Consider the following 23,771-nt stretch of genomic DNA (forward strand, 5'->3'; position numbering starts at 1 on the left):
GTTATTATTATTATTATTACTATTATTATTACTACAGTTACTAATATTACTATAGTCACTGCTCATTGTCCCCCATCGTTGCTGTTGTCGTCATCATCTTCTTCATGTTCATCATCATCAGTCACTACTATTAGTGTAGTTGTTGCTACTGTTGTTGTCTGTCTGTCTGTCTCTCTCTCTCTCTCTCTCTCTCTCTCTCTCTCTCTCTCTCTCTCTCTCTCTCTCTCTCTCTCTCACCCCAACTGGTCGAGACAGACGACCACCCACCTAGAGCCGAAGGGTCTGTCCTAGGTTTCTGCCTTTTAACAGGCAGTTTTTCCTTGCCCCCGTCACCAAGTGCTTGTTCATGGTGGTACTGTTGGGTCTCTGTAAATAATGTTATAAAGAGTTCGGTCTAGACCTGCTCTATTTGAAAAGTGTCCTGAGATAACTTCTGTTATGAATTGGCGCTATACAAATAAAATTGAATTGAATTAAATTTATTTGATAGTATTTGAGGTAACGACAGAAGGACAGAGACAAAGGTGCACAGCAACAACTACAATAATAGTAGTGACTGACGATGATGATGAACATGAAGATGAAGACGACGACAACAACGATGGGGGACAATGAGCAGTGACAATAGTAATAATAGTAACTGTAGTAATAATAATAATAATAATAACAATAATATCAGTAATATTAGCAATGGCAATCTAGCAGGACCATGGCAGGAGGCTCCACCAGGATCGATAAGAACCTGCGAGACGAGAAAGCACAAGAACTCCGGGGAAGAAGTGAAGTTAGTAACATGCATTAATGGAACATGAATGTGTGCAGAAAGAGAGAAACTACTGTGTTTAGAAGGGGAGGATGAAGCAATGGATTTGTGATCCACAACTATACCATTAAATGCCACTAAATCCTACATGCTGGACCTTGAAATAGAATTTTAAATGCATAACTTTTTTTTTTTCTTTTTTGTTGTGAATTTAACTGATGTTAAATATATTTTGGTAATATTTGAAGATAGTTGATGTGAAAGGGTTAAACTAAAAGTAAAATACAATATATTTTATTGTCATTTCCATGTGCAGTAACAGAATGCACGCATTAGGGGTGTCATGATGAAATACCCATATCATGTTAATACAATGATGATAGTTCTTTCCATTCTCACTTTGTGGTTCACACTCTTTTGTACGCTATTGTACAGTTATGGTTACGGACTCTCTCATAACCCTGCTGCACTCATATTTTAAGTGTAATTAATTTGCCAAAAAAAAAAAAACACTATTACATAAGAATTTGATTTACATGATTTTTTTTTCTTCAAAATTTCAACAGATTTGAGAATATGTGAGTTGAGTTATTTTGGCCATGATAATCGTGTAGGGAAAATCTGATATCATTACGGCCCTAGCAAGCATAAGTCTAAATTCAAGGTATTACCCATAATTCTAGATACCTGTATGTTTTGACACAAAGTTTATGCTAATTAGCAGGTATGATCAAGCAAGTTAGCGTCTTGCTACACAGCTTGTTTTCGACCCTTATCAGACAGGGTAAAGAAAATGTACAAATGGTAGTGGTTGTCATGCTAACATGCATGCAACAAGTAATTCTACCATGTTCATCAGTCAGAGGATCACCAAAGTTATTAGGCTTCATCGTCTGGGGACCTTGAATGTCTTTACTAAATTTCATGACAATCCATCCAATAATTGTCAAGATATTTCGATCTGAACTTGAGGCATGGTCACATTAGAGTTCCGGTATCTGGTATTCTATACAAATAAGGATAGTTATTGGAGTAACTGCACCGTCGGACTGGCAGGTCAGAGATCACCTTTGTTCAACTTCAACTGAGCAGATGTGCCAATAGAGACACAGATGTTGTTTGTTTGGAAATGGAGATGTAATTATTCCAGTGTTTTGTATCACTACATTTAGTATATCATCACACTACCAGACGACACATTGTAGCGTCACTCTCATTAACTGTTCACAGTTTGCGATCGCTCTGATCCATATTCATTTATGACAACATTAGAAAGGGGGCATCAGGTCCTTTTTGAACGTAACTGTGCCTTCAGGTGGTGGACTGACCAACTGACCAACAACCAGTGAGCAACATTGCCATCCCTAGAGGCACCTCACAGGATTGCCTAAAAACTGAAGTCCCTTTATCTGTGCTAAGATGCAATAAATGTTGAGAGATATTTTACACATACAACTGACAAAAAAGAAAAAAATACTTTCTCAGTGCTTCCTGTGTTCTTTTCTTTTGTCTGTCCTCTCCTAACTGACCCCTGTACTGTTTGTTTTGCCTGGTCTTTCCCCCACAGGTTCCAGTGCCCTCAGTTGCCCGAACACTCCAAGTTAGTTTTCATTCCTCTTGTGTTTTACTAATGTTTCCTCCCATTCCCACCTCCTTCCAGTTCTGTTTTACCTAGCAGCCATTTGAACTAGAGCCCGCTTATTTAACCCAGTCACCTCCACTTCTCAATGGTCTGTCCAGGTTGAGGGTTGAAATGAAATACAGTACAAAGATCATAAATCATATATAGAAACAAATATCAGTGTAAGGCCTGTGTGATGCCTTCCCACTCACCTTTTGCTTTATGGGATTTCTTTAACCAATCAGCATGCTTGTTGATGCTCACATCACCAGTGTGGTTTGGGCATGCTGTTGAAGAGCTGACTTCATCCCTCTGCTCACCACACAGCACTCTCACTGTCCCCCTTTATCACTGTGAGCACTTAGCTCTGAGCCTTCAACATGCATCTGCACCCTGGTTACATTGTCCACTTTGTGTGTGTGTGTGTGTGTGTGTGTGTGTGTGTGTGTGTGTGTGTGTGTGTGTGTGTGTGTGTGTGTGCGTGTGCGTGTGCGTGTGTGTGTGTGCGCGAAAAATACTTACCACCTCAACCTCTCGCTGCAGGGATGAGGGAACATCCTCCCATTGCTACCTGTGACCTGGCAGATCACATAGAGAGACTCAAAGCCAACGATGGTCTGCGCTTCTCCCAGGAGTATGAGGTAATTCTTTCAGCTTCTATACCTGGCTTTCAAGTCAACTAGGATTCAAGGATTCAAGGTTATTTTATTGTCATTTACAACGCAAGGTGGTGGAATCAAATGTATTTATAGTTCCCTTTATGCTACTTTTAAAAAATAATTATTCATTCATTCATTTATAGTCATGAAAAAAAAAACTCACAGCCTGAGGGAAGAAGCTGTCTTTATGTCTGGTGGCTTATGTACCTTTTCCCAGAGTGCAGCAGGGTGAACAGGCTGTGGCAGTCACCTCATCTCACCAATATCACTGATGCTGGGTAGCTGAGTACCAATGATCTTCCGGGCAGTTTTAATCACCCCCTGCAGAGTCCTCCTGTCGTGGGCTGTGCACATCCCATGATGCCAGTTTATGATGTTTCCAGTCAGGATGCTTTCTATTGCTCCTCTGTAAAAGTTAACAAGAACTTAACACAGGCTTTTTGCTTTCTTACGTTTCCTTAAAAAATACGGTCATTTCTGTGCTTTATTTAACTAGTGTAGAAGAAATGTGAGATGACCATGACAGGTTCAGCACACATACCTTTCAGCTGTATTCAACGTCTTGTTTTCTGAAGAAATGTATAGAAATAATATCACTGGGCTGATTCCTGTTGTGTTTGAGAACTGATCAGCTCACCTCTGAAATACATGATTGAATTTGTGCTGGGATTATGTCAGCTTTATCAGATAGATCAGATTTTATTAATCCTGTTTTGTTGTTTTATAGTTGGCTAAATTGTAAACATGCAGAAGTTGAAAAAACTAAAAATAATAAGGAAGCAGCTGCAGCCCTTTTTAGTGTGATCTAGTTGTGTCTACTAAGTTATAATGAAAATTGTACTGAAACAAACATCTTTAGTCCTGTCAGTGTCAACTCATGATAACTTAAAATTTTTAGAGTAGACAAACTTAAGAAGTTAAGCTGAGTCAGCAGTTAAGGAATATTCAATCAAGAATTGTTGATTTATTTTTCACTAGTAGAGCAGTCTCAAGTCCAATTCCTCCATATAGACCGTACTTTAAAAAGGCAGTGGATCAAGGATAGTCATTATGTGGCTGGTACGTTTTACAAAAGCAGGTTGTGGGCAGAGGTTAAATTTATCTTCATCGTGGTTTACATTGTTGATTGTTGAGTTTTCATCAGACACGTGTATGAAAGGACACAAACTTCCATCGCAGCTTTACTCAAATTAGTAAAAAGAAGGCTTTCTGGAGAATTTTAATCCAAATACAATGCAGACATATTGCTTGTCAACTGCTGCTTGTCAATAGAGGGGCCCAGAGGACACCCAGTGTCTCAAAATGTGCCCTCTCGTTATAGTTATTGTTCTTGGTGTGAATGCCGCCCTTAAATTTTGGTTTTGGAAAAATAAATTGGAAAAACCCCACCTATCCTGACATCAGTAAATTAAATCAAAGCATCTATTTGCCACTTTCTAGACAATATCTGTCTATGTTTTTGTTATGAGAAACATCTGCATTACGTTATTAGAGATGTGGTGACACATTCCTGGGGTTAAGCCACCAAAAAGAAAATATGAAGAGAAAGACCAAGAGCAGAGTCATTGAGGTCTGCGTTTTTGCGAGAGGTGGTGTCTGAACGAAACAGGAGCTCTTAGGTCCTGGCTAAACTTGAGGCAATTAATGCATGATTCAGTTTTATGGCCAGTAAAAATATATTTTGCTGGTACTTTTTCTCAGTTTACCTGCCCTCAGCAGATGAGCCAAAAACTTAGTTTTGGACCCTGGCATTGACCATAACCATGTATCCCCATGTCATACCTGTAAAAAGTCCAGTCTAGCCTTAACTAATGGGGGCACACTTGAATAACAGAGTTGTTAGAGATAAACTAAATATCTGAAACAGTCCCCTGTAAAAAACACGCCTGACAGGAAGACAGTATCTCTCTCTCAGTCCTCTCCTCTTCTTTCAGTCCTCTGATTGATGCTGTCGCTCTTCCCTGTTTTCTAAACTCAGTGGTTTTCCACCTCTCAGGGCAGTGTAGTGTTGTGCAGATACTATCCCAGCCAACATGTATATGTGGGTCCATATGGGTTACACTGGATTTCATGGGTACCAAGTGGGTATGGGCCCAAGATGAGCCCCATATCCCCAAGGCTCCCTATGTGGGTCCTATTTAGGTCACTAATGGGAAATGAGAGTGTGGGCTCAGAGTGGGCAACATAAATAGTGTCCATTGGGTTACCAAATACCCACCTAACATCCTGTGCAATCCTGAATAAAGCCAGTGGGGCCAGTATGGAACCTCCAGACAATTCCATATAGGGCCCATTTTTCAGCCCATCTAATACCCACATGGGCCCCACATACAGATGTTGGCTAGGTGCAGCCTGTGAACTTTTTAAGTGAGGACATAGTGGGAGCATTTGCTAAATCAATGCTCTATAAATAGATGAGCACTGGCCTAATAATGTGGGTTATTTAAAATGTGTTATTTACAAAAGCAAGGCTTTTATTGTTTTTGTGAAAATTGACATGTTTTTAATTTTCATTATATTTTGAAAATTCTACTAATGTGAACATCTGGAGAAAAAAGTGTAGATTTTGTAAATTTTTCATTGGTTTCAGATTTTTTTTATAAGATAATGGTGATGAAAGATATTTATAGGGCCCCCCTGATAATTATTGCCTAGGGCCCCAACAGATTTAGATTTGCCACTGGCGGGGCGTTGGATATCGTGTTTCTAATCAACATGATGGGATGAGTTGGTTGAACGTTTAGTTGGACATTTAGTGAAATGGTTCTACAACAGAAAAACAGACAGCTGGGAGACAAACAGACAGGATATCTCAACCTCTGCTGCTTCCATTTAGACCATTTTTAAAAACATTTTTTTTTTTATCTTTTATTGCCTTTTTAACTGATAGTGACAGCTGAAGATAGAGAGGAAAGGGGGTTAGAGAGAGGGGATGACACGCAGCAACGGGCCGCAGGTCAGAGTCAAACCCTGGGCTGCTGCAGCACTTTTAGACTATTTTTATGTGAATCTTGCAAGTCCCACAGCTTTATGGAAATTGCTTAAATTGATTATTATATGGAGCTGGAAGCATATGACACTTTCATGTTATAATATAATAATATTTTTAAGCCAGTATTTACATTTTCTTGATTTAATAAAGCTGGTAATATTATAAACTTCTATGTGTTTTTCTTAGAGAGCACATTTTAGTGCCTTTAAAAAAAAAAAAAAACATTTATTTCTTTCTTTGAAAAATGCCTCTGAAACAGCAACTTAGGGACTGTAAATCTGTCCAGCAAAAGCCAGACTTATAAAATAATTGAATGTGGGTGAGCAGGCCCTTAGGGCAAGGTGAGGTAGGTTTCATTAGAGCTTTTAGCGACTGTGGTCTTTGCGCTGATACTTAGTATCAGCAATGACGAGTATACAATACATGAAGTTTTCTATTGACCCTGCAGGTTTCTTTTTCTTGTCAGAGTAGGGATAAATATATATTTACCCACGCCCATCTGGAAAATCAGCATTCTTATTTCTCTTTTTTCTGTATAGAGCTGGCTTAACATTGCAGAGTTAAAGTTCAGCATTGGTTAAAAAAAAAAAGGATGCTGCTCTGTATGGATAAATTCACTGCCTCCTTTCCAAGAATAATATCGCACTGCTTTTACCTACTGTAAAAGCCAGTGAGGGATTATGGCTTGTTGATGTGCTACAAAGGAAGGTAATTTGCATTTAAAGTGGTGAATTGCCAAGCGGATAAAACAGGACAGATGGGTGCACTGTTTATGCACAGCAGAAGGAAGGGGGCATATAAATTATGAAACAGCAACTGAATCAATGTTTCTAGCTTTCCAAGTTTTTTTCCCCTACAATGTGGTGAAATAGAGGGAACTTTTTGGAGACATATTGTTATGTTTGCCTGACAAGATAGCATTCAGTTCAAATTAGAATATTTTCGTGACTCTTGCTTCAAACGTGCAGTTGTTAAAAGTATGTTTAAATAATAATATTCAGATGGAACTAATGTAATGTCTGGGATTGGATGATATTAAGCCATATTTAGAATAATCATGCTTATTTGTATTCACTACTCTAATAATGTAAATTAATATCTGATTGGAGAGAGCAATCCATCTATTTTTAACAAAGTACCAGGACCTCAGATTTGGAAGTTATGACTCTGATCCCAACCTCTTCACAAACTGACCCAGTGTGTGCTAGATGTCACAGGACAATGAAGCCATTAGAACCACATCATTCACTAAAAGAAGAGGAGCAATCCCAGGGCCATCGTATGAGACACTCCTGGCTTATGGCTGTGCCTTAAGATCCTGCCCAATAAAATCACAAAACAGTGAGAAGACACAACCCTGGCAGAGTCCAGCACCCACTGAGAAAAGGCTTTACTTACTAATATGAACTCAACTCTTGTTCCACATACTGGATGTCTCATAGCAACAACCCCAGTACTGCTTATCTCACAGCAGTCTCCACAAGATACCCTGGGGGACACAGTCATTAGCCTTCTCCAAGTCAAAAAAACCTGTAGAATGTAAAATGTGGTAGACTGGATGTTTTTACCCAAGGTATAGATACGGTTCTAATTGATTAAATGGGTGCAACAAACAGGTTGTTCAGATGTCGATACGTTGTGGCTGCCCTCTGAATTTTTGCTCTTAGTCTCTGCCAGTAATCAAGAATGAAAGCAACAGTCACAGCAGCTGATGTTTAAGATGATATGTAGGTGCCTGATTCTGTAGAACTCAATAAACTTGATTTGGAGGCTGTCATGATGGAGGCACTGGGTCTCTCGCTCTCAGACACACACATTGTATGTCCTCCTGTGCCCCATTGCATAGGAGCTACCAGCCATTAGTCCATAGTAAGAGCAGCAGGGCTTGAAATGAAAAGCTGATAATGGCTGGGTTTTAAATGAGACCTGCCAGAGGATCTAAAAACTTGTTACATCTGATGAATGAGCCAGTATATTTGGGGACTACTGGAGACCACTTCATATACTGCATATGGCCTCTATAACAGCAATCCTCTTCATTGCATAATAATGATTACATCTATTTCTTAACCGTATCAAATGAGTAAAAGCTTGTTTGCACGAGTAAAACTGTCTGGTAACTGGGCCTCAGGGTTCCTTAACACAGCTCTTTTGACGTATCGTTCATTGCAGTGAATACTGCCAATGCAGATGCAAGTATTAATGTCTATGTCTAGGATGGATGGCTGCCCAGACATTGTGTCTCTTTATAAAAATAAACTCTCATTGTTCCAGTGCATGGACACAAATTATCATTAACAATAGGAGTGGTATGTCTATATCATTCTTAATACTTGCCAATGTTCTGTTTTGCTGGAGTTCCAGTTTCTCACAAGTCCCAACAGGAACCCAGACACTGTGCTGCAACTGTTTTTTTTCTGTTACCAGCACAGCAAGGGGTGCTGGTGTGTGTGACAATGGGGTGTTTGAAACTTTGTTCAAAGATAAACCAAAAGGAACAACCAACACTAACACCAGCTGCCTACTGAGTATGAACATCTGTAACCTCATGCTATGTTTGTGTATGGCTACTGATAGAAACAATTATATATCCCTATTGAAGTTATGATTGCACAAGGTGGTTTTGTATTCATCAGTTTTGGTTATACTGCAGTGTGCACACTGCATTTCCAATCCATTTTAGGGTAAACCATTACCCTTGCTAAAACATTTTCTTAAAGGAAAACTACTCTTAATTGCAATATGGGTCTTATTTTTTAGGTCTGGCCATCAGTTATATCAGACATTGTATTCAGCAAAGTAATTGCAGAGATCACAAAACACATGTCCAACACTGAAAACATGTCCAACACGGAAATGGAACATTTCTGGACTGCACTTATATAGCACCTTTCTAGACTTCCGACCACTGAAAGTGCTTTATACTAATTCAAGTGGCCGAACTACAAGTCGTCCAAACTAAACAACAAAAGATGTTATTTCTTATACCCTTCTCTCTCCCTCTGTGTGCAGTGACTTCCAAAACTATTAAAAAACAGTGTAAGGATTTGTGTGATCATTTCCTGATCTCCACTGCCATGGATAAATTTTTGTTGACTTTAGACACAAAAAATTACACAGTGAAGGTAACGCAACAATCTTGGTCATAGTCATGGCTAAAAGAAACCAACATGGAATTTTGTAGGAAACGACAAACATACTGCAGTGGTTTGACAATTGTGTTTCTTCTATGTCTCTGTCAGTGTACATGTAATGTAAAGCATTTGAAGTTACAGAAAGCGGATACAAATCCCCATGTTTGATTTCTTATGTTGTTTAATTTAAATAACATTCACCAAAGTTAATGTGATTCTCATCTGACAGTGTGAAGTGAGATCGATGAAAATGTGTGCCAATGTGATAAGTGAGGTTTAGTGTTAAGAGCAGCTAATCCAGAGCCAATCCTGTAATGTGTATTCATTCAATTATTATTCTTAACTCAGTGAATATGGCCGCAGGTGCGAGCCTGGCTCTGCCACACTTAAATCCACATGCTTCATGCCTGGTTGTTCCCTTCTCTGTGTTTACTGGCTTTGTTTTTTGTTGGTGGAACTGCAGGTCCGTGAGGGTGATTGCACTGACATGCTTGGTAACTGATCTACACGTTAGCGGAGCACATTAGCGGTAATGTGAGTGGTTTGTCAGTGCAGCGCGATGGAAGCCTTGCCTAACAGGCTGTTAAATAAGATGTGCATTCAACCTCTTTCTCCATTGTCATTATTATCAGTTGTAGACTTGGGGGCTGAGCAGCCATCCAGCCAGTCAGGGGGGAAAGCAGCAGGATATTAGAGTCCTAGTCACTGCTTCATTTTGCTTGTCCATGTGTGTATGTGTGTTTTTTTTCCATATGATGTAAGATAAGTAGTAGGACCGTGAAAGGTCAATCATAAATAACAATCTTCAGCGTGTCATTATTCAGCTAAACCTGCGCCTGCATTCACAGCCGGCAATCGATAGAGACCAATCATCAGGCAGCGCAGTGAAAACATGTCCAGCTCATATCGGCACACACTCTGTCATCACTGGAACACAGGCATGTTTCCATCTCACATACAGCAATAATTTAACCCGTAACACCTACCTGCTCACGGTGTTGAGCTTAGCTTTGGGGTATACAAGTGTGGTAGGATAATTCAATTCAGTTCAATTAAATTTTATTTGTATAGCGCCAATTCATAACAGAAGTTATCTCAGGACACTTTTCAAATAGAGCAGGTCTAGACCGAACTCCTTATAACATTATTTACAGAGACCCAACAGTACCACCATGAGCAAGCACTTGGCGACAAGGGCAAGGAAAAACTGCCTGTTAAAAGGCAGAAACCTAGGACAGACCCTTCGGCTCTAGGTGGGTGGTCGTCTGTCTCGATAAGGGTGGGTCTTATGAGTGACTCCTACAAATTTGTACAAATTAATAAGTAGAGGATAAGTTCTGCGAGGTTAAGTGTTAAGAGCAGGATTCATCCTACTAAAAAATATTTTTTTCTACTGGACAAAGGGAATTTTACCTGATGGTGACGCTTAAAGAAAAGTCAGACAATCACCAAAGCATTCATCCTCTGGGGACCATGAATTTACAAAATTACATTTAAATCCATTCAATAGTTGAGATATTGCTGCCTGGATCAAACTGACATTGCAATCAAGTCATCTAGAATTTGCAAATGAAAAGTAGGAATGTCAGAAATTCAAAAGAACGTTTTTATGGGTACTTTAGGTGGAAAGTTTAACATATCAAAACGGTAAAGCCCACGGCTCAACAATAAGGGTTTCTACTTGCTCGCCACTATGTGCTTTTAAATCTAACAACTTACTTTATGATTTTTCTGGAGTGAACCATCTTACTTCTTGTCCCTGTCTGAAGGGATGTCTGAGCATTTCAGTTACCCTGGAAACAGAAGTTAATTTGGCTGGTGTTAGAGGATGTGGGCAAAACTCCAACTATGTATTGTGCAGTTTGCTGCAAGTTAGAGAGCAAGGTGGATTAAACAGTCGTTCACCAAAGAAAGTTACTAGAGTGCCATATGAAGAGTCGACAGCACCTCACTTGCATGGCAGCTGAGGGTCTCTGTTGTTATTTGAAAACTGCTAATAAATTCAACTATTTGTATAGGGGCAAGTAAAAATTTTATGTGGGCAAGTAGATTTTTGACCCACTTGCCTGACCAAAAACCATTAATGTTGAACCCTGCTGACAGAGACAGGTTTCAGATAGGCCTAAATGTCACAGTACCTGTTCAGCTTTCTCCATTGTACACATGCCCACATATGGATCAAAACATGTTCCACACTCTCAGCCTCTCCACAGCTATGTTCTCTGTGCAGGTGTTTCCCAACGAGTGCCAGTCCTCATTTTAGTGCAGAGACACAATCTCAACTGAGTTCTGAGTCCTCATCTGTTCACTTTCGATAAAATGATAATGGTTGACCACTCAACCTAATGTATGCTATGGGAAACATCCAAGACCACTGTCCCAAAACCTTACTGCATTGCTTCTCCTTCATGAGGTTAAAAGTTATTTGTTAATATCAGGCACTGAGCTGGTAGGTGGGAGGCTGATGGGGATTATTTTAGGAGTGCCCAAACAGTCCAGTGTGTATCCAGGGGGCGTAAAGATCATCCAGGGCTGTAGGAGGGATGACGAATTAGTTTGTGTGTCACATTTATTGGTCTGGACTCTGAGCTCTGACAGGCTTTAAACCACAGAAAGGAATACAGGCACTCTTGTAATAAACTATTACCTGCACTCTCTCTCCCTCCAACCTCTGTATAATCCCTCTCTCTCCCTCCTCTGTGTGTCAGTCTATTGATCCAGGGCAGCAGTTCACCTGGGAGCACTCCAACCTGGAGGTCAACAAGCCAAAGAACCGATATGCAAATGTTATTGCCTACGACCACTCCAGGGTCATCCTCACACCCGTGGATGGTGAGAGAAACGTATTCAGACATCTCAAGAGAGTGGACGTTACATACCGTGATTCTTAAATAGTCATCAGGGCATTGCTTTTACCCCAACTGCAGCAGTATTTATAACAGGCTTCTATTTGAGACGGACCTTTATGTCTGATTTCCCCGATTTTATAAGTGAATTTCATCATGTTTTAGGAAGACCTGCTCTTTTCTGATTGGCTCCCATTTTAATTTGCTTGCCAACTTTGTCCAACTTGTTCCTTGCTGCAGGAGTTCCAGGCAGCGACTACATTAATGCCAACTACATTGACGGCTACAGGAAACAGAATGCTTACATCGCCACACAGGGGCCTCTGCCAGAGACGCTGACCGACTTCTGGAGGATGGTGTGGGAGCAGAGGACCTGCACCATTGTTATGATGACTCGCCTAGAGGAGAAGTCACGGGTGAGGATCTCATGTTGAGAAATAGTAAAACAGAAACTCTGACAGTAGCCTTGGATTACAGTGTGTTTATCAAAATAGATGGACAATGCACAATGAATCAGTGCATCCATACAGTAAGAGCAAGCTCAGTAGTAGTGCTATATAGTTTCTCATTATGCACTGATTTGACATAATTCAACTCACTTCATCCATCTTCTTTTATACACATAAAGGTTTATCCGGAAGGGGCAGGGCCCAATGTCACGACAGTGGGTGACACTTTTTGCTGTCACAGTGGTGCTGCTTGTTACTGGTGTAAGCAAGGAGGACCCAGTACCACTGTCACAAAGGGGTGGTGCTTTCGTCTCAGGGGAAGGTCTTGTTTTGAGAAAGGGGTAGGGCATAATGTAGCAGCAGTGTAAGGTCTGAAGAAAGTTGGGGGTCATTATGTTTTAGCCTATAAACGTACTACCCCACGGTCGCATGACTTCAACGTCACCACCACTAAAGTTCCAACTAAAGTAATTAATATCTACAAGTTGTAAAGTAAGGAGTTAGAATAGTTTGCACGAGCACGAGGAAGAACACAACAAGGTTGTAAAGGCCGACTAGTAAGTAGACAAGTCTCCATGTTTTATTGTGACCAACACTCTCTTTAACCGCCTTTTTAAGACACGTCAAAGCTTTACTGACATATTTTATGTTGCAGAACAAAACGTGAAAATCTCTTAAGCTTCTGTTAACTACAGACTGTATTTCAGGCATCTAACCAATAACCCTATTGACTTAAATGCGAGGGAACTGGATATACTAAAATGCTAACTCATTTCCAGGTTTTAGGAGTAATTCTTGCAGCACTCTATGGGTTTGCGTTGACAACAAGGGGTCGGGTATGTTATAATTGGGACAAAAACTGAATTTACTGAAGCACTGCTCCAGGGATTTATACAGTGGTCACCCACTCCCTAAGCAGTGTTCTGATATACTGCCCTGTATCTAGTGCACTAGCTCCAGTGGTGCTGTCTGCAACAGCATTACCCTGCTTCTGGACATGAGGTATGAGGCGTTCACAGCCAGTCACATGGCAGATGAGCGCTAGCAGGACAGGGACTGTGTTCGTATGAGTAATGATGTCAGTCCTCTTTCACACTGTTAATAACTCCACAACCAAGGGGCAGAACTGAGTGCTACAGCAGCGCACCATTATTATATGTGACAGAGACCATCAGCCCTCTGCTGGAGCCAATAACACCCATCTGTGGTTCAAGCAGAGGTGCAGGAAATATTAGATGTTCTCTAACCTGTGGCTGAAGTAATGGCTGCTGGTTGTCCCCTGTTTCTGCTGATGTAAGGGACAAAAACCATGTGATTAACTGCAGACAATTTTGAAACAAGTCTAAACTTTAGACTTTTTGTGTAGTTGTCAGTGCCAGCCGCAATATGAATGTGATGCATGAAAAACCATATAGACAAGTAACATTGTGAGGCAGCCAGACTCCTGAAATCAATCCTGAGGCTTCAAGCTATGCACTTTTGTCTGAACCACAAGTGATTAGACCATCTAGTTCTGCCAGAACTAACAGCAGCTACGACAGGACCTACAGGTGTGGTTTAATGCTAGGTGTGTGCGACGACGTGTATAAGAAGTGACTGTTTCTTTGCTAAAGAGATTAGCGTAGATGCTGCTATCATCAGTTCTATCAGACCTGGAGAATAAGACTATTGAAAGCTTTTCTCCGTGGAGAATATGTTTTCTCTCTTCCCCCGACTGACTTCAGTAAGAGTTATATGGTTTGTGGATGGTACACAGTGATGTCAGAGACAGATGTTCCTTGTAATTACCTGCCAAGTATATTTTGAAAGTCCCTGCTCTTTTCCAAACCGTTCCCAATGATTGACTTCCCAGGTTGTTGTGTGAAACCATAAATTTACATGTCAAAGTACAAACGCTGTAATCCACTGATCTTAGCAATGTTACTGAAACAACATGATTTCAATCCAAAATGTCACGGCCATAAATACTAGTGACACCCTGTTCTTGAATTCTTGAGATTGAGTACTGGAGCTGATAATATAATGTATGTCTTGATGATGGCACTAGAGAAAAGGTCATAGGGTATTTAATATTAAAAGGGTTCATACTCTCAAAAGTGACTTCCATTAACTATTACCAAAAAACACAAAACTACCGATGGTCAGGGAGAGAGCATGCTTTGGGTTAAGATACTTAAATTATTTTGTTACAGTTGTGTAACCTTTATTGTCACAGTTAAGAGAAGAACTACTTAGTTATGGTTAGGGAACAACTGTGGTCATGGTTAAATAAAACCCATGTTGAGAGTTGCAACAGCGTGGTTGTGGTTGTATAATAATGTAACACCAGTCATGCAAAGGGACGTTGAAAATCCTGACTGTGCTGTTTTAAGGCATGAAAAAATTATGCCGTTGTTGTTTTTAATTAATTTACCCTTTATGCAGGTAATAACATTACAGATTATCAATGAAAGTAATTTCAAATCTTGAAGAAAATTTTTTTATGAGAAGATGTGAGTGCAGATTAGAAGTGACAGCATCATCTGATATCCCCAACACATGTCACAGGTAAAAAAAAAAAACTTTTACTGTAAATACAACACTGTTCAGTACAGTAAGTCAACAGCACTGCTGCAGTCCTGACACTAAGGTCTCATTAGGCAAAATAAGTGAGACACCTCAGGGTTTGGATTATAAGCATACAAGGTCTTCAATCTGCTTGCAATCTGCAATCTCACCACTAGATGCCACTGAATCCCAAAGAGTGGTCCTTCAATGTTGCGAAAGAAACCAACGTTGACTGTTTGTATGGGACAGGATGTGAACCATGGTTACTAAGACCAACTTGCATCAGTGAGCTTTGGATGACTATGACCCTGTCTCTCAAATCCTCACGCTGCCCATTCTTCCTGCTTTAACACATCAACTCTGAGGACAAAATGTTCACTTGCTTCCTAATATATCCCAGCCACTGACAGGTGCCATGATAACCAGATAATCAGTGTTTTTAATTAATTTTATTATTTAAATACATATATTTTAACAGGTGGCTGTTAAATGATTACCATGAAAGCAGTAATGATTCTGAATGTGTCAGAACAACCAGCTCAGAGACTCAACACAGTATAACATCACACAAGTCTTTTTGTTCAAAACACAGAATAAATCATTTCCAAAAACAAAGATTCACAGACTGATAGGAAAGCTCACTAGCTAGTGGCAGCAGCTCATTAGCAGTTAGCACATGCAGCAGTGCTGTGTTACAAGAGAAAAGGTCCCTGTTGCAATAATTCCCCTGATACAGCTCCTGTTTGACATTGTTTTTGTTTTTCGAATATCTGACTAATGAAAAGTGCATCAACTAAGACTAAATATAACATCAAACACAAACGTAACATAGGTTCCAACAAGTGACCAACGCTCTTGTTATTCTAGTGAGGGCGCTCTCTCAGATCTCCAGTTAACTTTGTGTTGTGTTTGCCTGTAACACTTAATGAGCTGTGTGTGATTCATCCAGGTGGTGAACCGTCTCTTGACCAAAGGCCATGTGGTCCTGTGCTCGGCCACAGGCATCGCCAATCCGCCCCCCCCCCACACACACACACACACACACACACACACACACAATGTCACCCGCACCTAGGTCTATGAAGCGTAATCACCCCATCTGTTATGCCAAGCTCCTGCAGGCCGCAGCCATCAGTCCCCTCGAGTCAGCACTGATGTCCAAATGTGTGTTCCTTCCCCCCCTGTCCTCCTCTGCATCCATCCCTCCCACAGCCAAGAGAGGAATAATAACAGCAACACTAACAGGGCTCACGCTGATTGTACCAATTTGTTCTGTGACTCAGTCTTTTTAATCTGAAGAACCCTGTTTGAACTAATTTTTTCCATTTGCATTGCATTACAAAGTCCTGAGAATGTATGTGTAACTTTTACTTGTAGTACAACTTTATAACTGTTTGATTTATTAATTTAAATATAGCTCACAGATAGCTCACCTGGTAGAGATGGCACCCTGTGTACCAAGGCTGAGTTGGCCCAGGGTTTGAATCTGACCTGTGTCCCCTCTGCGTGTCATAGCCAATCTCTGCCCCCCCTTTCCTGTCTGTCTTCACTGTCACTATCCATTAAGGGCAATAAAAGCCCCCCAAAGAAACTCATATTCAGTGATATGGGAGACCTCTGTTAGTTTCCTGGGTATTTTTGTAACTATGACAATGAAGTAGTAATTTGACCTATTTTAACTCGGTAATCTTTACCTAAACCAAACCTAGTTGTTTTAAATTAATTTCTCAACAGTGATTTGTTATAGTTTTTCTGAAGCACAGACATCATGTTGCCCTGACACGTCTCAGTGTCATTCTAAAAGCAGTTACACTGTGGCATATGGTTTGTCATGCAGAACCATTTGGGAAGTTGTCATTAGAAACTGTTAAATCCCTTTGATTTTAATCACCCTCTAACCTTTTTTCTAGTGCCACCATCAAGACAGACATTACATTATCAGCTCCAATGCTGAGCCTGGTCTCACCGGTATTTATGACCATGACATTTTGGATTGAAATCACGTTGTTTCAATAGCATTTCTGAGATCGGTGGATTCCCCTCTGGAGGTGAAGCAAATTTGTACTGTGTTCGTGCTTTGACATGTGAATTTGTGCGACTTACCAAATACCATCTTGACAAAGTTAGCTAGTCTGTCACTTGTTAGATAACCAGTCACCAATGGTTTGTTACAAGGAACCATCTGGGACGTCGTTGTTGGAAACTGTTTGGAAAAGAGCAGGCACTTATACGCAACATTTGGTAGGTGATTGGATGAACCGTCCATCTATCACCGTCTGTCATGGGTGAGCTTCAACCAATCAGATCAGTAAACCATATAACATAGTCAAACTCTTATCCCTTAGAAGAGAGAAAGATGGAGAAAAGCCTTCAGTGCTGTTCTTTACTCTTCTTTTTGAATGAAGAAATACTCTCCAGTTCTGATAGAACTGATGCTAGCAGCATCTATGCTAACCTCTTTAGCAGCCCCCATTGTTGTTTTCAAGCATGCAGTCACTTCTCACACACTTCCTCACACACACCTAGCGGGTGGGGCGCCCGCATAGCTCACTTGGTAGAGCTGGCGACCCATGTACCAAGGCTGAGTCCCTGCTGTCGAATCCTGCACTCATCCCCCCCCCCACCCTTCCCGTCTATCTTCAGCTGTCACTATCTATTAAAGGCGATTTAAGAAAAACAAAATCAGTGGTGATTATTTACCTGTGTGGAGCTACAGGCATCAAATTATGTTTCCAGGTACAGCATATGTGAAAAAAGTTGTATAAAGCCTTTTCTGTCTCAAGAGGGAACTGTGTGAAGTCTGATAAATGTCCTCAAGTGATGTCACTTGAGTCAGCATTGGTTGGGTCTGGAGACTTTGAAACGTTTGAGAATGAAATAAAATGAAATAATTCTGGTGGGTGGAGTTAGAAAGATGTGAGCTCACAAGACTTCTGTAGCTGCAGTAACCAAAGATATAAATCAAATATACAAATGTCATATATATAACTCATTCTTCATTCATGTGTGTGCAGGTGAAGTGTGACCAATATTGGCCCAGCAGAGGCACAGAAACTTATGGGATGATTCAGGTGACCATGTTGGACACTGTGGAGCTGGCTACATACAGTGTCCGTACATTCGCCCTCTTTAAGGTAAGAACTCTACTTGTATAATGCAAAGATGGAGTATGACAGTGTTTGACAGCAGACAGCACTACAGCCCCTTTCAGACATACACCTTGTAATGTTAATCTGATGGCAATTAAACATGTCGGTTTCCAAGTTGGCTTTGCTTTACAAACCCAAAAGCTCTGTCCACTAATTATGTATTATTAATAAAAACAGGCAGCAGAATTCATTATCTAATAACTAAAACGAAAACGACAAATAAGTTCATCGGTTGCCTGTAAGAGAACAAAAAGCAGTCTTCTTCCTTGCTATTATAACATTTTCAACTCACTATCCCCTGTCTGTCTCTCTCTCTCTTTCTTGAAAGAGAGAAAAAGCATCACTACAACTTACAGATGAAACAGGCAATGTGACAAATGTCAGAAAAGGTTGAGAGTCTAAGAAAATTGTGACCAGGCGCTTGAATAGAGAAAATATGGAAACTGTGCTTCGCTGAATGTTATGAATAAAAGTTTCCACGCCTTTATTGTAGATCTGATAAAAAATGGTTTGCCATTGATAGTGCTTTACCAATGTTTCCATTCATCAAGTGCTCTTTATTCATGCTTTTGAGTGCTGCTCGGTGTGCAATTGTGATGAATGGTAATTTCATCGTGAGAGATTCTCCAATTAATCAGTCTGATGATTGATCAGTCATTGCAGTGCATTTGTTAATTCATGTCATCAAATCATGGAATTTTCAGCGTGTTGAATCACATTTTTATAAATGTTGTGTGCTCTAACAGAATGGCTCGAGTGAGAAGAGAGAGGTTCGACAGTTCCAGTTCATGGCCTGGCCTGACCACGGAGTGCCTGAGTACCCCACCCCAACGCTAGCCTTTCTACGCAGAGTCAAGGCCTGTAATCCTCCAGACACTGGACCCATGGTGGTCCACTGCAGGTAAACTACCTCTTACATTGCAAAGTGAGTTGCCCAGTATAACACAACTTACCCATTGACAACTGAACTGTCGTGAAAAATGGATACAGTTTAATAACCTAAAAGAGACACAGATGGAAGATGTAGCAATTTGCACTGACCGGTCTTGACACTATTGCAATGCCAGTCCACAGACACAATGCATTACAAAGTAACACATTAATGTAATCGCATTACCTTCTGTCCTAAATTCAGTAATCACAAGTTCTTCAATTATCTGCATAATAGGACAATCAAACGTGTCTTTTTAAGCACATTTGAGCAACAATCTGTGGAGTGACTTCTTTGCTTTCAATGAGGAAGATACAGCTTCCTTCAACCATGACACTGAAGTCTGAATTTGAAATCGGGGTCAGAGATGGAGATCTGGAACCATTCCCCTACAATATCCATGAAATTCAACACAGAGTCATGTCTGGAGCGCCTGTGGAGAGGCTCTTTAGCCTGGGAGGTGTTGTGCTGACTCCAAGGAGGAATCTCACAATTAATCTGAGAGACTCGTCCTCATGATATACAACACTGCGTTAATGATAGACACGGTTCCTATAAGATCGGTATCTTCCAGACTGAATCACAATGCATTGGTGCCCCATTTTGCTTGTCGCTAGTTAACATTACAGCTGTTCTGTCTCTACATGGCTCCAACACTTGAAAGGACTCCAGTACATTGCGGGAGGTGCAACAAATGTTTAAAACAGATGTGTGTAAAGGGGTGAAGCATCTGGTGATTTAATGTTGTCAACCATCTTTTTTTTTTTTAAGTCGTTTCAGGCAGTGTTTAGGCACCAGTAAAGCTTTAATACAGATATTTATTACAATATCATGTTAGCACCGGTATGAGTGTCATTTGTGCATTGTACACAGCAACTAGCCCTGCTGGTATGTCAAGTTTTATAGCAAACACATCAAAGGAACAAGAGAGGCAAAGATCTAAAAAGTACAGTGCAGTTTTCTCTAGGCAGAGTGCTCCCTCCCTGCTGTTTAAGAGACCTTACCATCACTTTCTATGTGGAGAAGTCGGGTCAGTGATGTCGCAAAGTATCACCACACGCCATAATGAAGGGCTGAGGCAATACAGTAGCATTCACTACACAACATGTGTCTGGCATGGTAAGAATGTTCTTTGTTAGGATTATTTCACTAGAAACCAAGTTAGGTAAATTTGACTATGTATAAGCACAGTAGACAAATACATGATCTGAGAGCACAGTCTTTGTTCATTTTGGTGAACAGCGGCCACTATGGACACAAGTAACAACTACAGGACAGTGGTATACAGTAAAATGTAGTATAAAGGTGTGTTCAGACTGTACGCAAAGCAAATTTTCACCTCACCTTATTTGTAAAAAATTTACTGCTGGAGTGTTTTTTTCCCGCAAACAGCCGATGTGCACTAGGGTACAGACATTAGCTGTTTCTAGCAATGTACACAACAATGTTTTGTGTCCACTTGCTTCACTGCATTGATATTTTGATTAATATACAATCCCTGTCTAAAGTTTGCCCTACACTCAGTCTAAACACATTACTGTAATACTTACTGTACAGTAATATCTAAATCTTGAATCGCACTGTGATATTGGGCTAATAAAATGACACTGTCTTTCTAAAGTTTATTAACATTAGCAACAGAAGCTACTAGTTGTACAAGACCAAGTAAGGCCATAACAGCATTTATATACTGAACAAGTGTGTTTTTAATTCTATGAATTCAGCTTTTCATTTGTAAGAAGACTTTGGTATGTTTGCTTTAACTAATTCCCAAGATTTCAATTCAATGCATTTTGTTGTGTCATACACAATGCCAGGGGTCGTTGAAAGGTTTGATGAGAATGAAAATAATGTTAATCAATAGACCTTTTTCACAGCAGCCATTTTGACATGAAACAGTAGGGTAAACACAGGTGTTGATACATAATGATACTGATTAAGGTTCAGTTACATTCTGGCCAAATAGAGTTAGAGTGCTGCTATTGTGCATGTAAGCTCACTGCAAAGGCTCTGTTACACTGAGCAGCTGTCCTGGAGAAGTCACATAAACAAAATAGCTACAAAAATGGAAGGAGGGGTATCTGTTATCAGAAGATGATGCCAATTTCTCAGTCCAAGTTGCACCCTGCAGGTAATACAAGACACTATTGATTGCTGCTCAGTTATCTGGTCAGGAATATCTTCAGTTAGTGCAGAACAGAGCAGCACAATCAGCACTTCACCGCTCAGTAAGCGTAAATGTAAATAAAATGCATGCTGATCTCACATGGCTCAAAGTTGAGGACAGGTTCAGATGTACTTTATTAACTATGTTAAGAAATATAGTAGCTTTGAAACAAAATATTATTCTTCTGGAAATACACGCAGTAATCAAACAAGGCAAATGAGGAGGAGTCCCATTACACTACGCCCAACCAAACACTAATGAATATCTAACTGGAACATACTTATACTATACTTTATATGTATGTTCTTTACATGTCAATTGATGGAATTGTTCTTAATGTTTTAATGTTTTGTATATGTTCGGTTTGATGTAACTGTATTGTTTACTTTATGTATTTTACTTGAATATGGACCCCAGAAATATTAGTTATTGCCAAGGCAACAACAAATCCTAACAACAATAACAATGTTTCCTCTTTGTGCTCTATCAGTGCTGGTGTGGGCCGGACTGGCTGCTTCATTGTGATCGAAGCCATGCTGGAGAGGATGAAACACGAGAAGTCAGTAGACATTTACGGTCATGTGACATGCATGCGAGCTCAGAGGAACTACATGGTGCAGACGGAGGATCAGTACGTGTTCATCCACGAGGCGCTGCTGGAAGCTGCAACGTGTGGCAACACAGAAGTCCCTGCCCGAAACCTGTACGCCCACATTCAAAAGCTCACCCAGATCCCTCTTGGAGAGACTGTCACCGCCATGGAACTGGAGTTTAAGGTTTGTTTTTGGTTGTTTGTTTTCAGTTGAATGGGGAGTTTGTACAGCCTAACAGTCTTGTCAAAGTAGCACTCCAATCACATACCGGGTCTGTGTTTGTTTTGCTGGACTGACTTAGCGATGCAGCAAGGTATTATGAAATCAAATGGCTGTTGTTAAAAATTGCATTGTAAATTAAAAACTGACATTGTAAAAGCATAATCAATTTTGACCATGACCAAATTCTCCCTCTTTTGTTCAGACTAGATGTCGCACTAGAGCACCACCCTCTCAGACCAAAACAAATGAGCGAGCACTGTGACACACCAGACTCTATTGAGACAAAATGCAAATTTTACCTCCCAGATTGTTCAAACAGACTTCATTCAAACCCAACAGAAAAAAAATAAAACTCACCAAAACGGTCTTTCACTGTTCCAAAAACAATCACCAACTTTAAACTTTGGTGTTTAAAGTTGAAGCTGTTAGATGTGGAAAATGGGCTGCAGTGTAACAAGATGGGCGACAAATACGCCCATCTACTAAAAGTTATTTTTGCCACTGACAGGCTCAGATTGTTCTTTTAAGTGTCTGACGACGTTATGGAAAGGATCACTATGGAGATTGAGCTTTTGTTTAACCAGAACCAGCTGTAATATTATATTGATCGCCACCAGAATCCACAGACAAAATTACTTTAGCCTTGCCGATAACTGATTGAACTGTAAAACACACTTGATTCAAACTCACCAGAAACAAAATAAAACTTAGCACAACCTATGAAAACTTAATGTCTGTGTTTGAACCTGAACATCACGTTTTACAGTTCCTCTCTCTAAAAACGTTCCATCAAATCTTGCCAACATGTTCCTGGTAGCCTGGCTGGCATTAGCACCGTTGAATTTGATTTAAAGAGCCTTTTCATAGCAGACATTTTGATTAATTTGTCTTACCAGGAAAGGCACAGGTGGTACTAAATACATTAATGATGCTCCATTGCAGCAGTTAATGCAATTGATCGTTCATGTTATTAATTACACCTGTGTTTGACAAGTCAAGAAAAGTATAATGCAGGTATACTGCAGCTACTTGTGCCAGCGGTGGCCAGAGACATTATATTTTTGGGTTGTCCATCTGTCTGTCCCTCCTGTTCTTTTAAACGTGATATCTCAGGAGCGTCTTGAGGGAATCTTCAAATTTGGCACAAATGTCCACTTTGACTCAAGGATGAACTGATTGGAATTTGGTGGCCATAGCTCAAGAATCAATGACCATATTTCACAACTGGTCACCTAAAAACAGATTTTAGCCATAATTTAAGAATGAACTAGCTGATTCCAGATTTCACACACATGTTAACACAGAGTTAACAATACTACAGTACAGGCTTTCATTTTTCCATCTCCCCTTCCACTTCCTTCCTAATTCTAAAAATTTCAGGAAAAACCAAAAGCAACACATTTAGTATAGCTAGCTCTACATAGTAATCAAGAACATGTGTAATGTATGTTCACTGATAATGATAATTTCCATTTTTCACAACATATATGAGTCTGGACAGACATGGATTTAATCTGCAACTTGACTGGTTGGTGGCTGTAATGTGTCTCACAAGTCAACTTCATGGAAGTGCAATACTGAATGGCTGGAGTGCCCCTTTAACTGCATGATGCAGTGTGAGCTAGGGAAGAGGAAGGATTTTCATCTTCAGCCTGTTTAAAAGAGATGAACTCCTTCTTAGAGGAGGAGCTGTGACAG

General features: G+C 40.2%; 1 protein-coding gene and 1 long non-coding RNA gene across 17 annotated transcripts in view; one reads left to right on the plus strand and one right to left on the minus strand.

Moving 5' to 3' along the window:
• ptprfa (protein tyrosine phosphatase receptor type Fa) overlaps window positions 1-23,771 on the plus strand; it is a 283,480-nt gene that overhangs the window by 242,465 nt on the left and 17,244 nt on the right. For 10 of the 16 annotated variants that reach the window (XM_051377747.1, XM_051377737.1, XM_051377739.1 and 7 more), the window contains 6 exons: window positions 2,928-3,025; window positions 11,878-12,001; window positions 12,256-12,431; window positions 18,026-18,145; window positions 18,907-19,061; window positions 21,749-22,034. In XM_051377747.1, coding sequence (XP_051233707.1) covers window positions 2,928-3,025; window positions 11,878-12,001; window positions 12,256-12,431; window positions 18,026-18,145; window positions 18,907-19,061; window positions 21,749-22,034 — 959 coding nt within the window. Of the gene's footprint in view, window positions 1-2,330; window positions 2,364-2,927; window positions 3,026-11,877; window positions 12,002-12,255; window positions 12,432-18,025; window positions 18,146-18,906; window positions 19,062-21,748; window positions 22,035-23,771 lie in introns of all 16 variants that reach the window. The other 6 variants (XM_051377735.1, XM_051377738.1, XM_051377733.1 and 3 more) reach the window with 1 other exon arrangement.
• Window positions 10,212-23,771, minus strand: part of LOC127350846 (uncharacterized) — a 45,187-nt gene continuing 31,627 nt past the window's right edge. Inside the window, exon 2 of the long non-coding RNA XR_007880658.1 lies at window positions 10,212-10,398. This is a non-coding gene — a long non-coding RNA (uncharacterized LOC127350846). The remainder of the gene's footprint in view (window positions 10,399-23,771) is intronic.

The sequence above is a fragment of the Dicentrarchus labrax genome, unplaced genomic scaffold (assembly GCF_905237075.1).
Source record: "Dicentrarchus labrax unplaced genomic scaffold, dlabrax2021, whole genome shotgun sequence".
Lineage (NCBI taxonomy): Eukaryota > Metazoa > Chordata > Actinopteri > Moronidae > Dicentrarchus > Dicentrarchus labrax.